Source organism: Ceratotherium simum, chromosome 28, assembly GCF_057802395.1.
Source record: "Ceratotherium simum simum isolate JZ-2026a chromosome 28, ASM5780239v1, whole genome shotgun sequence".
NCBI classification, from domain to species: Eukaryota; Metazoa; Chordata; class Mammalia; order Perissodactyla; family Rhinocerotidae; genus Ceratotherium; species Ceratotherium simum.
The window spans coordinates 40,959,019-40,979,456 of NC_141927.1; the positions used below are offsets into that span (position 1 = coordinate 40,959,019).

Genomic DNA, 20,438 nt, shown 5'->3' on the forward strand with positions numbered 1-20,438 from the left:
GCCTCAGGCAGGTCCTTCAGGAGGCGTTCCAGAAGAAGGCCTTGTTATCATAGGAGATGACAGCTCCATGCGTGTTATTGCCCCTGAAGACCTTCCAGTGGGATGAGATATGAAGATAGAAGACAGTGATACTGACGATCCTGACCCTGTGTAGGCCTGGGCTAGTGTGTGTGTTTGTGTCTTAGTTTTTAATGAAAAGTTTAAAAAGTAAAAAAGAAAAATTAAAAATTTTAAAAATAGAGAAAAGCTTATAGAATAAGGATATAAAGAAAGAAAATGTTTTTATACAGCTGTTCAATGTGTTTGTGTTTTAAGTTGTGTTATTACAAGAATCTAAAAGTTAAAAAAATTAAGAAGTTTAGAAAGTAAAAATGTTACAGTAAGCTAAGGTTAATTTATTATTGAAAAAAGAAAGTATTTTTTATAAGTTTAGTGTAGCCTGAGTGTCCAGAGATATAAAGTCTACAGTAGTGTACAGTGATGTGCTAGGTCTTCACATCACTCACCACTCACTCACTGACTCACCAGAGCAACTTCCAGTCCTGCGAGCTCCATTCATGGTCAGTACCCTATACAGGTGTGCCATTTTTTATCTTTTATGCTGTATTTTTACTATATCTTTTCTATGTTTAAATATGTTTGAATATATAAATACTTACCGTTGTGTTAGAATTGCCTACAGTATTCAGTACAGTAGGATGCTGTACAGATTTGTAGCCTAGGAGCAATAGGCTATACTATGTAGCCTAGGTGTGCAGTAGGCTACACCATCTAGGTTTGTTTAAGTACACTCTGTGATGTTTGCACAAGGATAAGATCACCTAACGACGCATTTCTAAGAATGTATCCCCATTGTTAAGCAACGAATGACTGTATAGGTTCCTCATTCAGGAATCTGATTCAATAGATCTGGGATGGGATTCAATAATCAATATTTTTAAAACATCCTTGACTGATTCTGGTGTGTACCCTCCTCATACCTTCAGTTGAGACTGCTGTGGTAAAAGGCTGTTTTGCCCAGGGACTCACTCTGGAAATATTTCTCAAACTGAACCTGTGGGTATGATCATTCTTCATTCAGATATCTGTCTTCCATTTATACTCTGGTGTCTTAGCTTCCTATGGTTGCTGTAACAAATTACCACAAACTTGGTGTCTTACAACAGAAATTTATTCTCTCACAATTTTGGAGGCTAGAAGTTTGAAGTCTAGATATGTTGACAGGGCTGTGCTCCCTCTGGAAGGTCAAGGAGAGAATCTCTCCCTGCCTCCTCCAACTTCTGGTAATAGTGACATTCTTTGGCTTGTGTCTGTATCACCCCAATTTCTGTGTCCATCTTCACATTGCTGTTTCTTCTTCTGTCTTTCTTAAATCTCCCTTCACCACCTTCTTAAATATACACCACCAGCCCAGATACTCTCCTCATCTCAAGATCATTAACTTAATTATGTTTGCAAGCTTTTTGCTGTAGTGTAGAGAAACATACACAGGTTCTAGGAATTAGGACCTGGACATCTTTTGGGGGTCCATTATAGCCTACCACAGCTGGTTATCACTTCACTGCATGTGATTCATATGGGCTGCTGTGGCCCATTAAGATTTGATACCTTTCTCCACTTATCCATAACTACCAATTCATGGCCACAGGGAAGTGGCAGCCTTCCATGACACTATTTACCCACAAACCTTGCTTTCTTGGAGCTAGGTCAGATAATCTCTCACATAGCTAGAGATAAATTATTTTCCTGAGCTATAGACTACACCTCCAGTTTTAGCCATTCATGTATCAAATACCTTTGATCATTAGTGGACTGAGTATAGGATCAGTGCAGCAAACCCATCATCCTCACTGACAAAGGCATTTCAAGCGTGTGTCATAAGGACAGTGGCTCTTGTTTAAAGCTCATCTTTTAAGAGTAGAATATTACAGTGACCAGCATTATTTGAATCTATTCTGAGAGAGGCACAAGCCTTGTTACCTTCTCACATGGGCCTCAACTTAAGCCAGGCATTTACAATGCTATAAAGTTTGGTCTTAGGAGGAGAGAATGTAGTTAGTTGATAGGAAAGAATGTACAGAGTTTGTGAAAACCAGCTACAGGACCTTGAGAGAATTTAATTAACATTGGGCTTCATTTTTCTCATCTATGAAAGGAAGAATTTTTTTTTTTAATTTTTATTTATTTATTTTTCCCCCAAAGCCCCAGTAGATAGTTGTATGTCACAGCTGCACATCCTTCTAGTTGCTGTGTGTGGGACGCGGCCTCAGCATGGCCGGAGAAGCAGTGCGTTGGTGCGCGCTCGGGATCCGAACCCGAGCCGCCGGTAGCAGAGCGCGCACACTTAACCACCAAGCCACAGGGCCGGCCCCTGAAAGGAAGAATTTGTTTCATGATCTCTAAGGCTCTTTCAGCTCTGAAATTTTATTTTGTTGTTTCTTGAGTGAAAATTAGAGTTTTAACAATTTGTCCTAGAAACATTATTGCTAAAAGACTTGTTCTTGTACCATTAGTAGTCACGTACAAGAGTGATAGTAAATGTGATTGTAACCTGAAACTTTCTTGATTTTGTGGCAGGAGTATAAAAGTATTTTGGATGGAACAATTGATAGAAAAATCCTGGCAGTCCTAGGATTCTGACTTGAGTATGTTTTATGTTACCATAAACCACCTGTCCTTGGGCTTTGTGTGTAGTGTTTCTGTACTCAAAAGATTAAATATTTCATACCAGTGCAGGTTACCCAGATCGAGAGTACACTTTCACTATTAGGTCTTCATGCCCTAGTTCCTCTTCACTGAGTTTGTGATACTTTGGGAACATCCAAGTGCAGCTGACATGTGGATCTGAAGTTCACAAGAGTTCACATGGGCTGAAGATAAGCCCTTAAGTTCACCCACCTTTAAGGGATAAGATGAGGAAGATGTGAGTAATGAGAAGGATTATCCAAGGAGATAGGAGAAGATTCAGGAGACTATATATTGTGTCACAGAAAACAAGGAAGAAAATATTTGAGAGTATTCAGGGCTGCTGAAAGGTGAGGAGATCCAGGGACACTAAAAAGTGGCCTTAAATTTAGCGTGAAGCTGAAGCATTTATTGTGATCAGTTTTAATGAAGGAACAGGATCGAAAGCTAGATTCTCTGAGTTGAAGAGAAGAGATTAAGTGGAGATAAGAATTGCAGAAACCTCTCAGAAACTTGGCTGAAAAAGAGGGGCTGAGGAACAGAGGGTCATAACTAAATAACGAGGTGGGGTTGGGAGAGACTTGCACATGTTTGAAAGCTGGTAGAAAGGAGCTGATAAAGGAGGAGATGTTACCTCAGAAAGGGAAGGTATCAGGACCAGTGCTAGAGGCTTAGCCTTGCAGAGATGGGACACCCCTTCCCTAACCATCAGAATGGAGGAAAGAATCGATGCTCGTGCAGATACATTTTAGGGAAGATGGAAAAAGTTAAAGGAGGCTCATGAATGAAAGCTCTGCTGAAGTTTGAGCTGATGAATACTCAGTGGCATTAATTTGTGCTGTTTAATTTTCTCTGTTAGTACTGAATTAGTCATATACAAATAGGGGAGGCAGTGAAGCTCAGGAGGATTATACCAGCGGCTGGGTCAATGCTGCTTCCTCTTTAACAGATGCCCCAGCCTCCCTGACTTCAGGGATGGGCCCAGTCATAGAACCTCATCTCCCAGCCATATGGATTAGTCCATGGGGAGGACACCTCACCAATTGGAATCTTTTCAAACTGGAGCTGGGAGAAAGAACTGTTTGTTTCCTCTTGTTGAGAGACGCAAAGATGTGAATGGGTGTTGCTTGTTGTGGACGTGTTTCTTGTGTGGTAAAGAAACAAGGAGTGGTGATGTTGGGGTGGAAAGAGGAGAAGAGTTGAGAGGAGGGGGGGGAGAGTTTTAAATTCCTATGTCCCTGAGGCCAGCTCCATCCATATCTTTTTATGATTTGGCTACATAGACTATTGGGTCCCCCTTTCCCTTAAGGTAGTTCGAGTTTAAGTGTTTGTATTTGAAACTAAAGAAACCTTAACTAATATGTGACCGATCACATACTGGTTTTGACCAAATCGCTGGTCAAGAGTTACACTGTTTCTTCTCAGGTACAACAGACAGGCAGTGGGACAAAGAAGTCCCATAGGATGAGGTGACAGAGCCTGGAGTCCAGGCTCCACAGGAAAGGAAGTGATGCCTGTTGGGCTAGAGATAAAGAGGAGTCAAGGAATTCAGCTCTTAGCTAAGTTAAGTGGATAAAAGGAGAGGAAGCTGTGATGAGGGTGTATGGGTGCTGAATGCATTTGCAAAGCAAATTTCCTTTTTTAAAAAAAATAATAGATCATCATAAAGCTCTAAAAAGATTCAGGAAAATCCTTTCGTAATTTTGTGATGGAAAAAGATAATGATAACATCAACCTTTTAGATTTGTTGTATTATATACACAGGGAGAAGACTTGACCTACAAGATGACAAGTTTCTTGAATATTGCAAGATACACTATAAAGATTTTTGCTGTGTGATATGCAGCTGATTGAGTAACAAGAATTTTCTAATTTGGATCTCAGTATTTCTTTAAGCAAAATATTCTCATGGGCAAAAAATTTGAAAAAACTGTATTGTAGGACAGAATTGAATGTATTAGAAAAATTTTAAATGCTTTCCTATCATTTTCAACTCACTACCTTTAAGAACAGATCTTTTTTTATCTTTACCACGTGGTTAAATTACTCTGGGTAGTATTGAGTACCATAGTATATAAAGAACCTTTAATGATCTGTCTCTTCTAAATTGCGTTTTCTCAGCTCACTATTACTTGTGGGTTCAAAATGGCTCGTAGAAGTAATAGAATCCATTTAAAAGACATTTATCCAGTAAGAGTCTCCTGAGGCGTGAGTAACACATTTACTCTCTCTGCACTTCTGTGACATTAGCTATATAATAGGTTATTGCAGTTGTTCAGTAAATTTGAGTTCCTCAAAAAGAATATCCAATTCATAGCATGGTCTTTGTCCCTCAGTTTACCTCTTATTTTAATTTGGTGTTCTATCATTTTTGTATTTGAGGACATGTTTTACCATATCCTGATAGTGGTGAAATGTATCCTAATTTTTATTAGCTCCCGTGATTATCCAATAGTTAAATTGACTCTTGTAGCCACACTGAAGAACTCCCACAGAGTTCGTCAAGATACTGGCTAAGGATACATGTATTGACTCTTAAATAATGTAAAATCTGTAACCTAAATATATTTGTACTGCCTCTGGAAGTGTTTTGCTGAAAAGGGGATTCGCCAATAGTGTACACACATGGACTTCCTCTTACACTTGGACGAGACGTATTAGAAGGCAGAAAATAGGAGTACGAGGCAGTTCTGCCTCTGCTCTGCTGTGCTACCTGGGGAACTTTCTGAACCTGCCATTTCCTCATTTGAAAGGTAAGGGGTTGGATGGCATCTGATCCCCCCTTTTCCCATCTTAAAGTAAATGAAATCTTTGCTGAGTCTAATAATCCAAGTCCTTCTTTGAAGCAAAATGTTCCAACTTCGTCCTAATGTTACTATGCACATAGTTATCCTTTTCTTCAATATAATTTTCTCTTGCTTAGAGATGCATTCTTTATCTTACTCAAAATTAAGAAAGCAGAGATGTGGAGTAGCATCTTCTTGGGTAGTTGTCATAGGGGAACAGCTTAGAGCTTATGTGTCATGCCAGAGCTGGGAGAATCAGGGAGGCAGTCTTCTGCGACTTGACTGTGTCATTATTGTTACCAAAGCTCTAAAGAAGCTTTCTGTCCCCTTCCATCACCTCACACACACCAGGATCACACTCAGTAACTGTAAAGCAGAAGTAGGAAGTTAGACCGATAAAAGCTGCTTGAGTCATTGGTATAGAAACTCTGAAATTATTCTAAGATGGTTTTCCATAATCTAGCTTCAGCCTCCTTCCATGTGTCTTGCTCATTAAGTTGTAATGAAAACCATTATATTTATTATTGAAAAAATGAATGAAATTAGTGAAAAAGGTATGAGTACTCTAACATCCAAACAAGTAAAACTACAAGACCATATTTTGAATAAAAAAAAAATAGAATGGTCTAATTTTAATCATATCCTAATATTTTACTATGATAAAATGTAATACAGTATTATATATCTTATTTATGAAAGACATTTTTTACTTTGTGAAAAATCTCTGTTTCACAAAACACTGCTTACTCTGTGCTCACTTGCCTCCCCTGTGCGTTCCTCATCTCTGCAGAGCCAACAGGATGACCAACCAGAGGCCTGGGGGGTGCTTGCTGAATCGCTCAAGCCTTTTGGCTTTGGTCGCTTGCTGAATTCAAAATGTGGAACAGAATTAAAAGAATAATTCCATCTTGTTTTCTTTCTTTGCAGGCTCTGTATAACTCAATCAAGAATGAGAAGCTTGAATGGGCAGTGTAAGTATGCTGGATGTCAGCCTTTTCGTAAATGAACTACTTGCTCTTTTCTTACTGTCTTTCTTTATGCCTTGGAGGTAATCCTAGAGGATGAAATATGCATGGCAAGTTCTCATTTTACCCCGTGTCTTCCCTACTTTGTATAAAACCTGAGTAAACCCTGAGTATCCCGTGTCTTTTTCTTGGTACCAAGCATGCTCCTATTGTGCTTTTGAAATGGTTGCTATGCCTGTAGGCAATTAACTATCTTTTTAATGTATCCTTTTAAAAAATAACATTCTAAAAGAAAATCTGATAAAATTACATACATTCCAAAATCCAATACAAATGATTTTGGTACCATCCACCCACTTATTTTAATTCTCTCCTTCCTATCGTCATAGATCAAGGTTTTTCAATTCTATTTCCTATGACACTAATTATAACAGGATATTGATAGATAAGCTTGAGAAATGATGGATTGAATAAAGCTAAAAAAATTTTTTTTAACTCTGGGTGCTTATATAATACCAACGTATATTATCAATCTCCAAGAGAGGAATGGAATTTGCAATGTTTCCTGAACCTATTTGACAGTACGACGTAGTGTTTCAAAGTACATACTTTGAAAGATGCTATTATAGATAAATTACACCTACCTCTACGTAGATCAACAGTTCTACTCTCATTAAATTTTCACTAATCAATGCAGCAGTTAAGAATTTAATTTGTTAGGGAAGAATCTTTACTAAAATTTTAATCAAGTTGTCAAGAAATTAGGTCAAAATATGTTTTTTAATTAGAACTACATGTGAAATTTATTTTTAATATTAAGCATTCATAAATATTTTTCTACCATGTGACCTAACATAGCAGTCTGCAATGAACTTAGGTTTATGGAATCATAACTTGGGGGATAGATCCTATTCTTTCTTATGCATGTTGGAGAAAAGAGGCTTAGCGGTTGACTACATCTCAGATATATTATGCTAGAATGAATAAAAAATATCAATACCATTTGAATTGTTTCCACTAATTGTAAGGTCATGCGTATGGTACTGTTTTAAATTAGGGATTCAGAGTTTAAGTTGAGACTGTAATATTTGCAACTGTATGTGATGGCTTATGTGTCTGTGTATATGTACATCATGAGACTCACTTAAAGACAATGTATGATTTCAAGGAAAACTCATTAAGATTAATAAGAAATCCTGATCTAAGATCCAAAGTGATCATTTTTGGACTTACTTCTCAGGAATGAATGTGGGTTTCTTAGAAAAATTTCATAAGTGATACACTTAGAATCTTGCTGAAATGTTAAAGGCATATCCTGACCTATGGATAATATCTACTCTAGAGAAAATTAATAAAAATGAAATAATTATACATATATTGACACTAGGGAAGAGAATATTTTGAGGATTCTTTTATAAAGTTATTTTGAAAAGCAAAGAAATATACTCTTGAGAATCTGTTTTGTAAATCTGGATTTTTGATATATTGAATTTGTTACAATAGGTTTTATTTATATTTATGTGTAGTGGCAATTTGGTGCAAGAAAACTTTATCTTGGGCCCTATCCATGGGTGGGCTGAGTGGGAGTTTCTCCAAGAACTGTATTTATCTGTGATTCTCTTGTCAAGTCAACAGAGCATGGTGTTCAGATGCCCACATTCCAGAGTCAGATTTGGGTTTGAATTCTAGCTCTGCCATGTAGTAGGGTGGTCACTGGCCATGTTAACCTCTAGGCCTCAGTTGCCTCTTATGTATGATGACCAATTATTGAGCCTCATATTACCGTCAGGATGACCTGTGAAATCTACAACACTAAGCATAAAGCAAGTCATCCCTCAAATGGTAACTAATGTTGAAGGTTTTAAAGCTCTGATTTCTATCTTGTCATTTTTCTTTTTATTTCTCTTGTTCATATGCTTTCATATCCACATTTATTCTTTAGCACCTTACCAAGAATAAGGCATTACATACATAATTAACTTTCTTTACCTGTAAAATGAAAGCATTGGATGAAATGATCACAACTGTCCTGTCCAGTTTTAATGTTCTGTGAATTTTCAAATTTCACAGTTTATCAGTGTTTCTCAAGCTGACTTCCTATGGAAGGAACACTGCTGTATCTAGAAGATATAAAACAAAAAGGGTTTATGGGTCAATGTGATGTGCTGTTTGAATTTCTATAGGAGATAAAGGGCCCAACCTTTTTGATCACTGAGTCCTGTTTTGATCATAAAGTACCTCTGAACAGCTATATAACTAGTCTTCCCTAGAACACGCTTTAGAAAGCCCTGCTGTGTGTCCATTTATGTGATCCTTCAGATCAAGAACTAAGCTGTTTCCTTGGTAAGGACGTATGTGCATCATCATATACAACACTGTGCTCACCCAGGTCTCCTTGTACCTCTCCAGTCACACTTTCTCTGGCTCATTTTCCTCCTATTACCCATTAATGTTGGTGCCTCCCAAAGATCAGCATTTAGAATTGTCTTCTTTCACTAAAGAGTGCTCTTTCTCAGCAGTTTCATTCATTCTTAAAACTTGGTCTGCCGTCTCTGCAAAAATTCTTCCCAAATATATGCACAGCTCTGACCTCTTTCCCAAGTTTCAATTCAACGTTTGCAGTTTCCTGCAGGACATCTCCACTGGTACTTAGCATTCGCCATCTGTCTCTAAACTTTGTCATATGTTCTCTGTTTCAGTTCACGATATTAGTATTTCCCTGCCTAACCTAGATTTTGGCCTCTGCGTCATCTTTGACTCCTCCCACGCCTCGTCATTCACTACCTCATAAATGGCTTCAGACAGCACCCCCCTCCCTTACTGCCTGTCTGGTCTGAAGTCAGGCAGGCATACTTTTTGCTTCTTAATGGGTGCCTTCGTCTCCAGCTTCCTTCCTTGCTGTAACCTCTCTGAAGCACTCCTCTGCTCTAAAGATTCTGTTAGGTTCTGCACATTCTGCCACTAATCTATTTATTCCCCAGTATTTGTCTTCACACAGCCTACATTTCAACTAAGGTGCCACTAGGTACAGTTCCCTATACTTGCCGCATGGCTTCCTACCATTTTGTTGGTGCTCGTGAGGTGACCTTTGCTTAGAATCTACATCCCTACCACTCCTTTGAGTTCAAAGCCTACCATTCTCTACAGCCCACTCATAACCTGTTCCCTGAACTCTTTCCTGACCTTACCAACCAGAAGTAATCTCAGCCCTTTTAAACACCCATTTTGCTGTATCTAATGACACCAGCAGTTTCTGTTCCCCATTGTAGTTGTCTGCAGGAATGTTCTGTTAGACTGTAAGCCCTCTAAGGGAATGACGTGTGTCTGGATTTGTCCCTTTGTATTCTCCATTGCTGAGCATGGTGCTTCTGTGTAATTAAGTCCACATAAAAGGCTCGAGAAAGAATGACAACAACAATGTGAGGAATTGCATTTCCTAAAAGACCAGCTTACACAATAGTTGTGTTGTTTACACAATAGTTATAGGAAAGATACTGCTGCTGCAAAAGTTATAGGATAGTGTATCCTTGTGTGGAAGGTATCTTGATGTTGATTTTAGAACCTTAGAAAAAATCGAATTTTTTCTAATTTTCGAATGGAATGTTATAACAGGAGGGACCTCAGAGGTTTTTAGTTATTGGCTTTTCTAACTGGGTTCCATGGAGCCCTAAGGTTCCAGGGAGATGTGTGGGGGCTTCGTAGGTGATGTGAGTGAGGAGAAAGGGGGAAAATGGCAGGGACCCAGTTCTGCCTCCTACAAGCATTATGCCTATTTCAACTGACCAAAGCAGCCTCACTTTTATCTTTTCTTTTTTTGTGTGTGAGGAAGACTAGCCCTGAGCTAACATCCGATGCCAATCCTCCTCTTTTTTTTACTGAGGAAGATTGGCCCTGGGCTAACATCCGTGCCCATCTTCCTCTACTTTATATGGGACGCTGCCACAGCATGGCTTGACAAACGGTTCGTCACTGTGCGCCTGGGATCTGAATCTGCGAACCCCGGGCCACCGAGGCGGAGCATGTGCACTTAACCGCTGCACTACTGGGCTAGCCCCCAGTTTTATCTTTTTTTAAATATGTATTTGGAGTTCCACTTAATATATTTTTTTAAAGGTATCTGTACAGTCACGTGCCATGTAACAACATTTTGGTCAACGATGGACCACATGTATGACCCATAAGATTAATACCATACAGCCTAGGTGTGTAGTAGGCTATACCAGCTAGGTTAGTGTAAGTACACTCTATGATGTTTGCACAACAAAATCGCCTAACAATGCATTTCTCAGAACTTATCCCCGTTGTTAAGTGACGCATGACTGTACTCAAAATTTTACAGTCTAGAAAAAATTTTCTTAAAAAAGAACTGCACCAGTTTAATGTTCTCATTTCATATGTGAAGAAAATGAAGTCAAGAAACATTCCTTAACAGATCCAGTCACACAGTTAGTGTAGTAGCAAAGCCAGGGTTTGCTTCCCCAGGTGACCTGGCTCCCCATGGCAGCACCATGTCGCCTCGCTTCTCTGTAGCCACATACTCTTATAAAGTCTTTGCTGGGCAGGGATCATGTCTGAATGTTTCTGTGTCAGCCTTTGACACAGTGCAGATTAAGAGAGTTTTATATTGAATTTTTAATCTCATTAAATGCTCCTAAACTTACTAGTTTTTTCCCCCGGGCAAGTTAGGTAGCTAGGATCATTAATTCATCTATTCCACAAACAGCCTTTAAGCAGCTGCTTCTGTGCCTGGCCCAGTGCTGTGCCCCAGATACAAATATGAAAAAGACACAGGTTCTGTGCCTAATGAGAATACAGATGGGAGGGGGTGGATTGTACAAAGATGAAAACATAAAAATTGTAGTGAAGAATGCAATTAGCCAAACAGCCTCGTGGAACATCTCAGCTCCCTCACCCAGGCAACTACTGTTTCTTCCCCAGTTCCTTTGCTCGGGGGTTCGTTATTCATAAAGCATCTATTTGTTGAACTAGTTTGCACTAGGCAGTATGCTGTAAATTTGGGGAGAAAGAACATGTATAAGACATTTTCCCTGGCCTTAAGAAATTTTACAGTCTAGTACAAATGACTAAAAAAATAATTAGAAGTAGTTACTCTCTCTGTTTGGGATGGGATGGGGTGAGGTGAGTTCAAGTGGATATAGGAGCTTATAATTTATGTCAGAATTGTTTAAAATTTAGCTACATGAGAATCTGCAGAGAATACAACAATTAACAGAAAAGGGGAAACAAAGTAAATGCAGTACTATTCATTAGGAAAATTACTGATCTTCTCTTTCTACCTTTTGACTTCCATGTTTATTGCTGTTATTGTCGAAGAGTATTTAGAAATTGCAAGAAACCTCCTTTACCTTGGTTTAAAAAATTAAAATTTCATGTATCCAGCCTCACTTTAATTAAGACACAATAAAACTTTTAAATAATGTATTTCTGCTCCCCCATCCCCCTCAGTGATTGTGTTGCAACAGCATAGGCCTTGCTTATCATTATGTACAATTGTTCTCTGCAACTCTGAATAAGCATTTTTACAACCTTCCATCATGGAATAATTTTTGCTATTTCATATTACCCTATAACTCATTTTGGAAGAGCAGTTTAAAACCTTTGTTATCTTTGCTTTAAATTAAATTGTTTTCTGTCTGCCCTGACAGATCGAATTGTCTGGCTAATTAGGAATTAGGTGAGGCGGTGGCACATTGGGACCTTTTTGTCTTTCAGATCATGTGTTATGAAAGCCCCGAGCTTTAAAAAGTGTGGTTTTAAATACCAACAGTTCATTGTTTGGCTTTTTTATCCTTTTTTTGTTATAAACTTTAGTTATGGCTGGTCTTTTCAGGAAACCAGTGCTGCCCATTTATTGGCTGATTTTAGGAAGTAGAGAAAGCTCTCCAAAGATATCCTTCCTCTTCTTTACCATGATTATGTGCGACGCTGCCTTTGAGAGTGGGTGCCTGTGTTCACGGCTGTATATTTGTAAGACAATGATAAATAAAGGCAATAAAGTAACTTGTTCTTTTATATGGCACTTTAATTCTTTATCCAATCCAAGGATCTCAATCCAAAATGAGCAACTGCTTCCAAAGCTCTTTGCTATGTAATCTCTGAAAAAGGTCTTTTTCCAAGAAAAGAACCCTTTGAGAACTCTTTTGCTTTCATTACTTGATGCCTTTTCATGTTTTATTTAACTGTGTTCATTCTAATCTTATTTTAGGTAATAATACATATCAATTAAAATGGAGTCTCAATTGTTGCTCTATAGGAAATAGCCATCAAAAAAGGATAGTTTATTTCTACTCAAAAGAGTTTTTTTTTTTTAACATATATTTAGATGAGCCACGTTTAGCTGATGAATGTAATTTATTGCCTTTCATTTAAGTTTTCTTTATCATTTTCTCTTTTGTTATAATTCTCTCTGATTTTTTATTTGCCAACATTGGAGTCCTCCAGGAAGAAAAATTAAAATTCTAACCTTTTAGATTTGAACTTGTGTCCTAAAGAAAAGGTGCTTCTTTCCCTTGTTGTAAAATATTTTTTACTTTGAGGTAAAATTATTTTTTTTCATAAAAACAGATCAATCAGGGTAATTCATTTTTACAATGAATTATTCTGTTAAATAATTTTATTATCCTAATGCCCTAATTAATCTAGATATATGAAACTGTTAATCATAATAGTGTTTCTTAATAGTAGATGTAGATAAAGGAAGACTTTCTTACTCAAGTTATTTTGGATCAAGACACTTATGTGGTACTTTTATCTAAGAAGTCCAAAAGTAATTCTTGTTTTAAACTTCCAAATAGCCACCTGTAGGTTGATAATAATTACTAGTGAGAAAACTAAGACAGAGAGAAGTTACTATAAGTTGGACAATGGTTGTAGATACAGCAAATATAGTAAATTTTCTATAGAGAAAAATTTGAGAGTGAGGGGAAAGAGGTAGGAGGGTTGGCACTAGGAGTTACTGGTAGAGAGAGATCTAACCATGGAAAAATTAATAAAACTATTTGTGTGAGATATTTGACTATAAAGAAGGAATAAAACTCAGTTCTTTGTTTAATGGCTCATACCATTAAACATTTTCTAGGTGAGCATTGTGCCTCCTTGAAATACTAGAATAGAATATGATTAACATTCCTACCATCATTACTATGTTAGATTATCCTCACATTCCTAACGTGGAGACTAGTACATCATCCTGGACTCTTGGTAAAATAATAATTCTAATGTTAATATTAGATGGAATTCACAAATTTAGAAGACAATCTATATGAATATTAGCTAAGAGTAAATCTATATATTTAATAATGCATGTGTGAAGGATATTATTGGTTTGATTGTTCTATTTATAAATTCAGTGAAAATGCATTGAATGTAAGATAAGGAAAGAAAGAACCAAACAGAGAAATGCCATAGTTATGACAAAGTGATCATTAACTTCAAGGAGATTTTGAGCTGAAGAATTGGTATCACTTAAAAAATTTGTTAGCTAAAAATGATATTGAACATGTATCACTCTCCCAGATTTTGATGTTTAAAGGAAGAAAGATTTCAGGGTTTAGAATTAGGGAAGATTCTCTCACGTAGCTCTGAAAAATGTAATTTTATTAAGAATCTGAATCATAGCTCACAGCCAACATTTAATCTGTAAGTACCTATTTTTCTCAGCCATCTCAAGTATGCTGAACTCAGGTATATAGGAAACTGGAAAAATTTGCCATCCAATTCTTAGCTTTAAAAAGACAAGTTAAAAAAATATGTCTGCTTTCTGTATAAGTAACATCTCTCTCAGTGACCAGATTGAGATGGATACTTAGAATTTTTAAGGATTTTATTGTGATATCAGTTTTAATATCCATAACTATGATGATGAAAGTGATGTAATTTACAAATATTATCTTTGCTTCACATTATCAGAATATGCAGAACAGACACTTTGGTGAGCAGATGGAATGTGATTATAATGTTAGTAGCCTACTTGTCCCAAAGCAATTTTAGAATCACTGAAGTGCAAAGAATTATGGAGGCTGAGACTTAAGGAAAGTGTTTTTTTCCTAATATGCTGGTGATTTAGAATTTTATATCATCTGTATCATTTGCTGAGGCTTTGATTTTTGTTAAAAAATGTCACAAGAGGAAAATACAATAAATATAATGTCTAATTGAAGCATAATATGCATTCAATGGCTAATATAGTACTTTGAACATTTTAGACAATAGTTTGGATTTCATTGAGCATTTTGTGTGTGTACATTGTGATATACACACATACATACATTTCCAGAGGTGACAAAAATTTAGCCAGACCAGTAACACTGAAGGAAGTTATTTTTAGTTGCTCATTAAAAATTCCCTAGTAGATCTTTTGGAGACATCTAACATCTGGTTTGACGCCAGTGTACTTCCAACAACTTTTTTTTTAAACCATCTTAATATCTACAGTTAAGTTTTTCTTAGTTTGGAAGGCATGCTACAGTCATTGTACATACAGTGAGATCCTTTATTTCAGAAAGCCAAGTTACTAGCTTACGTTTTCCTTGCATCTGGCAGCATTCTTCTGGGTGTTAAAGAGCTGTTGATGGAACTTAACATTTTTATTAAAAATGTATTCTCTTTTTTATGGTTAAGATGCCTGTGTCAGAATAAGATATTTTTATAAAATAAAATGTATTTCCTGTTTTTATCAGAATTTTTAAATTAGATCCATTTTAAACTCATCCTGCCTTGTGGCATAATATGATGTGGTATAATAGAAACCCCACGACAAGTCAGTGCAGTTTTTTATAAGTTTATTCTTCAATTTATTTTCCAACAATCACTTGATCACAATATTGGGATGATATTCAACTTAGTGTTCTGTTCTTGCACTCAACCACTATGTTCATTTTTTAAGAACAGATTTATTGAGGTATAATTTACATACTACATAATTCACCCATTTAAGTGCCCGGTTTCATGGTTTTTGTAAGTTTACAGAATTGCACAACAGTCACCACAGTCTGTCCCTCTCTTACTATCACTCCGTAAAGATTCCTGTGCTTGTGATTCAGCATATTTGATGCGACTTCTTCGCTCCTCTCTGGTCCTACACTATTTTGTACACAACTCTGTTGAGGTGCATATTTTACAATACTTTATTTTATAAAAAAATTTATTACCCATTAATATGTGTTTTGTCTGTTTCCCCTGCTGGACTCTGAGTCCTTCAAAGGGTCTTAATCATTTTGCTATTCCCACTGCTTTGCACACTGCCTGACAACTAAAGTTTCCTTCTGATCGTTCCTGAGCTGGCGCTGACTCTCTCCTGGAGGCAAGCAAGGGCTTGGCTTCTTGCTGTGTCCTGTGCGCCACAGGCATCCCTGTGGATGATGCAGTGACTTTCGAATCTTTTGAATCAGAGAGGCCCCCAGGGAGCCCTGTTAGCCACTCACTGTGAGTCCTACCTATTGAGGTTTACCTGTCTGAAGCTTGGTTTTTTCACTGAGGTGATAACATCTATATTTTTAGAGTGGTTGTGAGGTTAAGAGATTAACTTATGATGATGTTCATGGTAATAATTGGAGGTTCAGGGTGGAGTTTGGTACCTAATTTATACCCTACTCTTGTCTTTAATGTTCTGGCTAAAGGAGTATGTGCACAGGGTACTGAGTCAAATGAAGTCAAGCACCTGCTCTATAACTCAAAGTGCAAGGCGCCCTAGGAAGGTTAGATTGGAGAATATGGTGGGACCTGAATGACTGCCAGACTTGCTGAGCTCGGCCTACCTAACTTTAACATGGACCAAAAAATCAGAGTTAAAGGATCAGAGGCAAGCCTCACCCACTGGATTTGCCACACTGTGAGGCAGAGGAGAGAGAGTACTCTGCTTGATGCCAGGAGCTGGGGTGGGGAGGACTGAGAAGCTCATGTGAAGTTCACAGTTCAGAGGCACAGGCTCACTAAAGACAGACAAAATCATAGAACTCCAGAATGCTTCCCTTCCCTCCACCTTACCACTACATTACTAAAAGCCTGTTTACAGCAGTTCCTTTTACCCAGCACATTGTTTCTGACGATCAAGAGGAAATTACAGGGCATACTGCAAGGTAATAAAGATAGTTTGGAGAGACAGAGCAAGCATCAGAGCCAGACTCAGATATAGCAGCGATTTGAAATTATCCAACTAGGAATTTAAAACAACTATGATTAATATGCTGAGGACTCTCATGAATACAGTAGACAGCATGCAACAACAGATGGACAATGTAAGCAGCCAAGTGGAAATTCTGAGAAAAAATCAAAAAGAAACGGTAGAGATCAAAAACATTGTAACAGAAGTGAAGAATGCTTTTGATGGGCTCATTAGTAGACTAGACACATCTGAGAAAAGAATCTCTGAGCTTAAGAATATGTCAATAGAAACTTCAAAAATGGAAAAGCAAAGAAAAAAAGCACTGGGTAAAAAAAAGAAACAGAATACCCGAGAACAGTAGGACAACTGCAAAGGGTATAACATACACATAATGACAATACCAGAAAGAGAAGGAAGAAAGAAAGGAACAAAGGAAATATTTGAAGCAACAGTGATTGAAAATTTCCCCCCAATTAATGTTGGACACCTAACTATAGATCCAGGAAACTCAGAGAACACCAAGCAGGATAAAAACTACAGGGTGAAAAAAAACTAAACTTAGGCATATCATATACAAACTGCAGAAAATCAAAGAGAAAATAAAATTCTTGAAAGAAGCCAGAGGAGAAAAACACTTTACCTATAAAGGAACAAAAATGAGAATTACATTCAACTTCTCAGAAACCATGCAAGCAAGAAGAGAGTGCAGTGAAATATTTAAAAGTATTGAGAGAAAAACTCACCAACCTGGAATTCCGTACCCTGAGAAATTATCCTTCAAAAGTAAAGGAGAGGAGCTTTGACAGTTACTTAGAAAAAATCCATGCTACTGTATTCGTGCCTTGTATTTATGGAACAATTCATGAAAGTAAGCAAACGTCTGATGTGTGAGAGGAGTTTGATCACATAGATTTTGAACCACTTTAATCACTTTCCAGAAGCAGCAAAGAAGTCTTAGAAAAATTGATTTGTTTCGGATCACAACTGACAAAATGGTTTAGTGCTTTATCTTCTTTCCTAAGCTATCTCAAAAACTAGAATAAAAAATAAACTAAATTTTTTCCAAAGGGAAGGAATACAGGAGTAAAAGGTAAACTTGACAAATGAGTAACTTTCTCCCAAGTCTTATTAGTACAATTAAACTATTACCTTTCATAGTATATAAAGTATATAAGGTAATTTTATTGAAATTTTGTACTCATTCCTGTGCATAAATATCAATATATATCACTAAAAGTAAATGTCTAATCTGAAAATTTAGACTTTATATATAACAGATTTATATAATAGATATATTTACTCACTGAATAAATATTGACTGAAAATCTATACATACCAGGGGTTATTGGATTATTTAATTGATGATTAGCTTTAGAGGAGATTTTTTTTTCCTTATAAAAGTATTCACCATAGGATCTAAAAGGAAAAAAAAGTAAAGGAGAGACATCACCAAGATGGCAGCATAGGTCATTTCTGACTTAACTCCCCCCCATAAGAACAACAACTAACAATTCTTCATGGACAAGACACCACTGAGAGAATCCTAGAACTTGGGAGTGAGGCTGAAGCACCCCCTGCACCACAGAGACCAAGATGGATTGCATTAGGAGGGTAAGAGGAGTGGCTACACGCTGACCACATTGCCCCTCCCCCAAGCCAGAGCAGCATTATGTAAGGGGTGACACCCATCCCCTCCAGCATTGTAGGTCTCTTCATGGGAGCCCTTACTCTGGTTTTTCCCCATGAGGATCAAAGGAATCTGCAGGGCTCGACACTGGGGATCTGATTGAGACTGAGAAATAGGGAGGGGCTTCCAACAAGCAACACTCGGATCTTGGCAGACTGAGTTCCTAACCACAGAGACCTAGTAGTAGTCCCAACCAGCAGCTTTGCTCATCTGCGGAACCAAATTGGTGCAGTCTGACCAGGGAATTCGGCAGAGTACATGTCTGCCTAATTTGGGTCCCCAAAAGAGGAGTTCTGCTAGCATTGGAGTCTGGTCTGCCCACACCTAGGCAGAAAAGAAAAGCTGAGTCATAGCCCCACCCGCTGTGGAGCATATCCCCGAGCCCCATCTGACAGGAAGGGCTGGTGAGAACACCTAGAAGCTGTGTAACCCAGCAACTCTCAAGCCAAGAGATGGGCAGGCAGAGCTGATTGCCCCCAGAGCAAAGCCAGTAGCCCTCTTTAGTCAGGGAGATTGAGGTATAGGTTGGCTTGAATCAAGACTACAAACAAAGAGCATTAGTAGCCTTGGAGGTATTTCTCCTGTGGCGCCTGGGCAGGGAAGTTAATTCATAGCCCCACTTATTGCTTAATACAGTCTTCAGCCCCCCAACCAGAGAACCTTACCAGAGCACACAGGAAGCTGTGTAGCCCATCTAACAGCCCTGCTTGAACAGACAGCACAACCAATGGCCTTTCCTGTCTGCACAGCTAATCTGATGGTCTCACCTGACCAGGATATTCAGTGCACACTCTTGCCTGATTTGGGGCCACAAACAATGAGCCATGCAGAACCTGGGTCCTGTCCTTCTGCCTTGCCAGTACAGGGAAGCTAATTCATACCCCACCTACTGGTGAGTATAGTACCCAGTCCCGACTGTCTAATAAGCCTGACCAGAGCATCCAGGCAACTACAAAGCTCGTTCTACAGCCTTGCTTGGGCAGGGAACCAAGCCAGCAGTCCTGTCCAGCTGTTCTCAGCCAGTGGCACACCCCCGAAACCCCAACCTCATAGCTCCAACAGTTGCTTTGCCCAAAAATAGACCCTACTGGCAGTCCTCACCTGCCTAAGGACATTATCAGCAGACACATCCAGAAACCCAAACTGAGCTGACTGGTGAAGAACTGTCTCTGCCAAAGCAAACAGGCAATGTCCAGAAAAGAAGACCACTTACTCAAATGAGCAGATACCGACGTAAGGAATCAAGGGTTACCAAAAAATCAGGTAAATCTGACACCACCAAAGGAAACGAATAAAGCTGTAATAACTGATCCTAAAGAAATGGTGATCTATGAATTGTCAAACAAAGAATTCAGAATAATGCTCTTCAAGAAATTTAGTGAACTGTAACAACACACGGATAGACAACTAAATGAACTCAAGAAAACAGTACATGAACAAAACAAGAAGTTCAACAAAGAAATAGAAATGATCCAAACCAAACAGAAATCCTAGAGTTGAAAAAATACAATAAGTGAACTGAAAAATTCAATAGAGAGCTTCAAAAGCAGACTCAATCATGCAGAAGAAAAAAATCAATGACTTAGAAGATAGGAAAATTGAAATTATCCAGTCACAGGAACAAAAAGAAAAAAAAGAATGAAAGAGAGTGAAGAAAGTCTATAGGACTTACGGGACACAATGCAAAGAAACAATATTTGCACTATAGGAATTCCAGAAGGAGAAGAGAAAGAGAAAGGGGGACAGAAAGTATATTTAAAGCAATAATGGCTGAAAGCTTCCCAAACCTGGGGAGAGAAACCCCAGATCCAAGAAACCTGGAGAACTCCAAATAGGTTAAACTCAAATAGGGCTACACCAAGACACCTTACAATTAAACTGTCAAAAGACAAAGAATTTTTAAAGCAGCAAGAGCAAAGTGAGAAATTACATACAAGGGAACCCCCATAGGACTCTAGGCAGATTTCTTAACAGAAACTTTTCAGGTCAGAAGAGAAAGGGATGACATATTCAGAATAGAAAGAAATTGTCAACCAAGAATACTCTACCCAGTGAAGCTGTCCTTCAGAAATGGAGGAGGAATAAAGACATTCCCAAACCAGCAAAAGCCGAGGGAATTCATTAACAGGAAATGCTAAAGAGAGTTCTTTGAGTGGAAATAAAAGGATGCTAATAAACATCATAAAAACCTA

The 20,438-nt window shown here is 38.0% G+C and overlaps 1 protein-coding gene across 7 annotated transcripts in view; it reads left to right on the forward strand.

Moving 5' to 3' along the window:
* The window catches only part of PSD3 (pleckstrin and Sec7 domain containing 3), a 453,546-nt gene that overhangs the window by 326,728 nt on the left and 106,380 nt on the right, over nucleotides 1-20,438 (forward strand). For all 7 annotated transcript variants that reach the window (XM_087418635.1, XM_087418634.1, XM_087418636.1 and 4 more), the window contains one exon: nucleotides 6,399-6,442. In XM_087418635.1, the coding sequence (XP_087274761.1) occupies nucleotides 6,399-6,442 (44 nt within the window). The remainder of the gene's footprint in view (nucleotides 1-6,398; nucleotides 6,443-20,438) is intronic.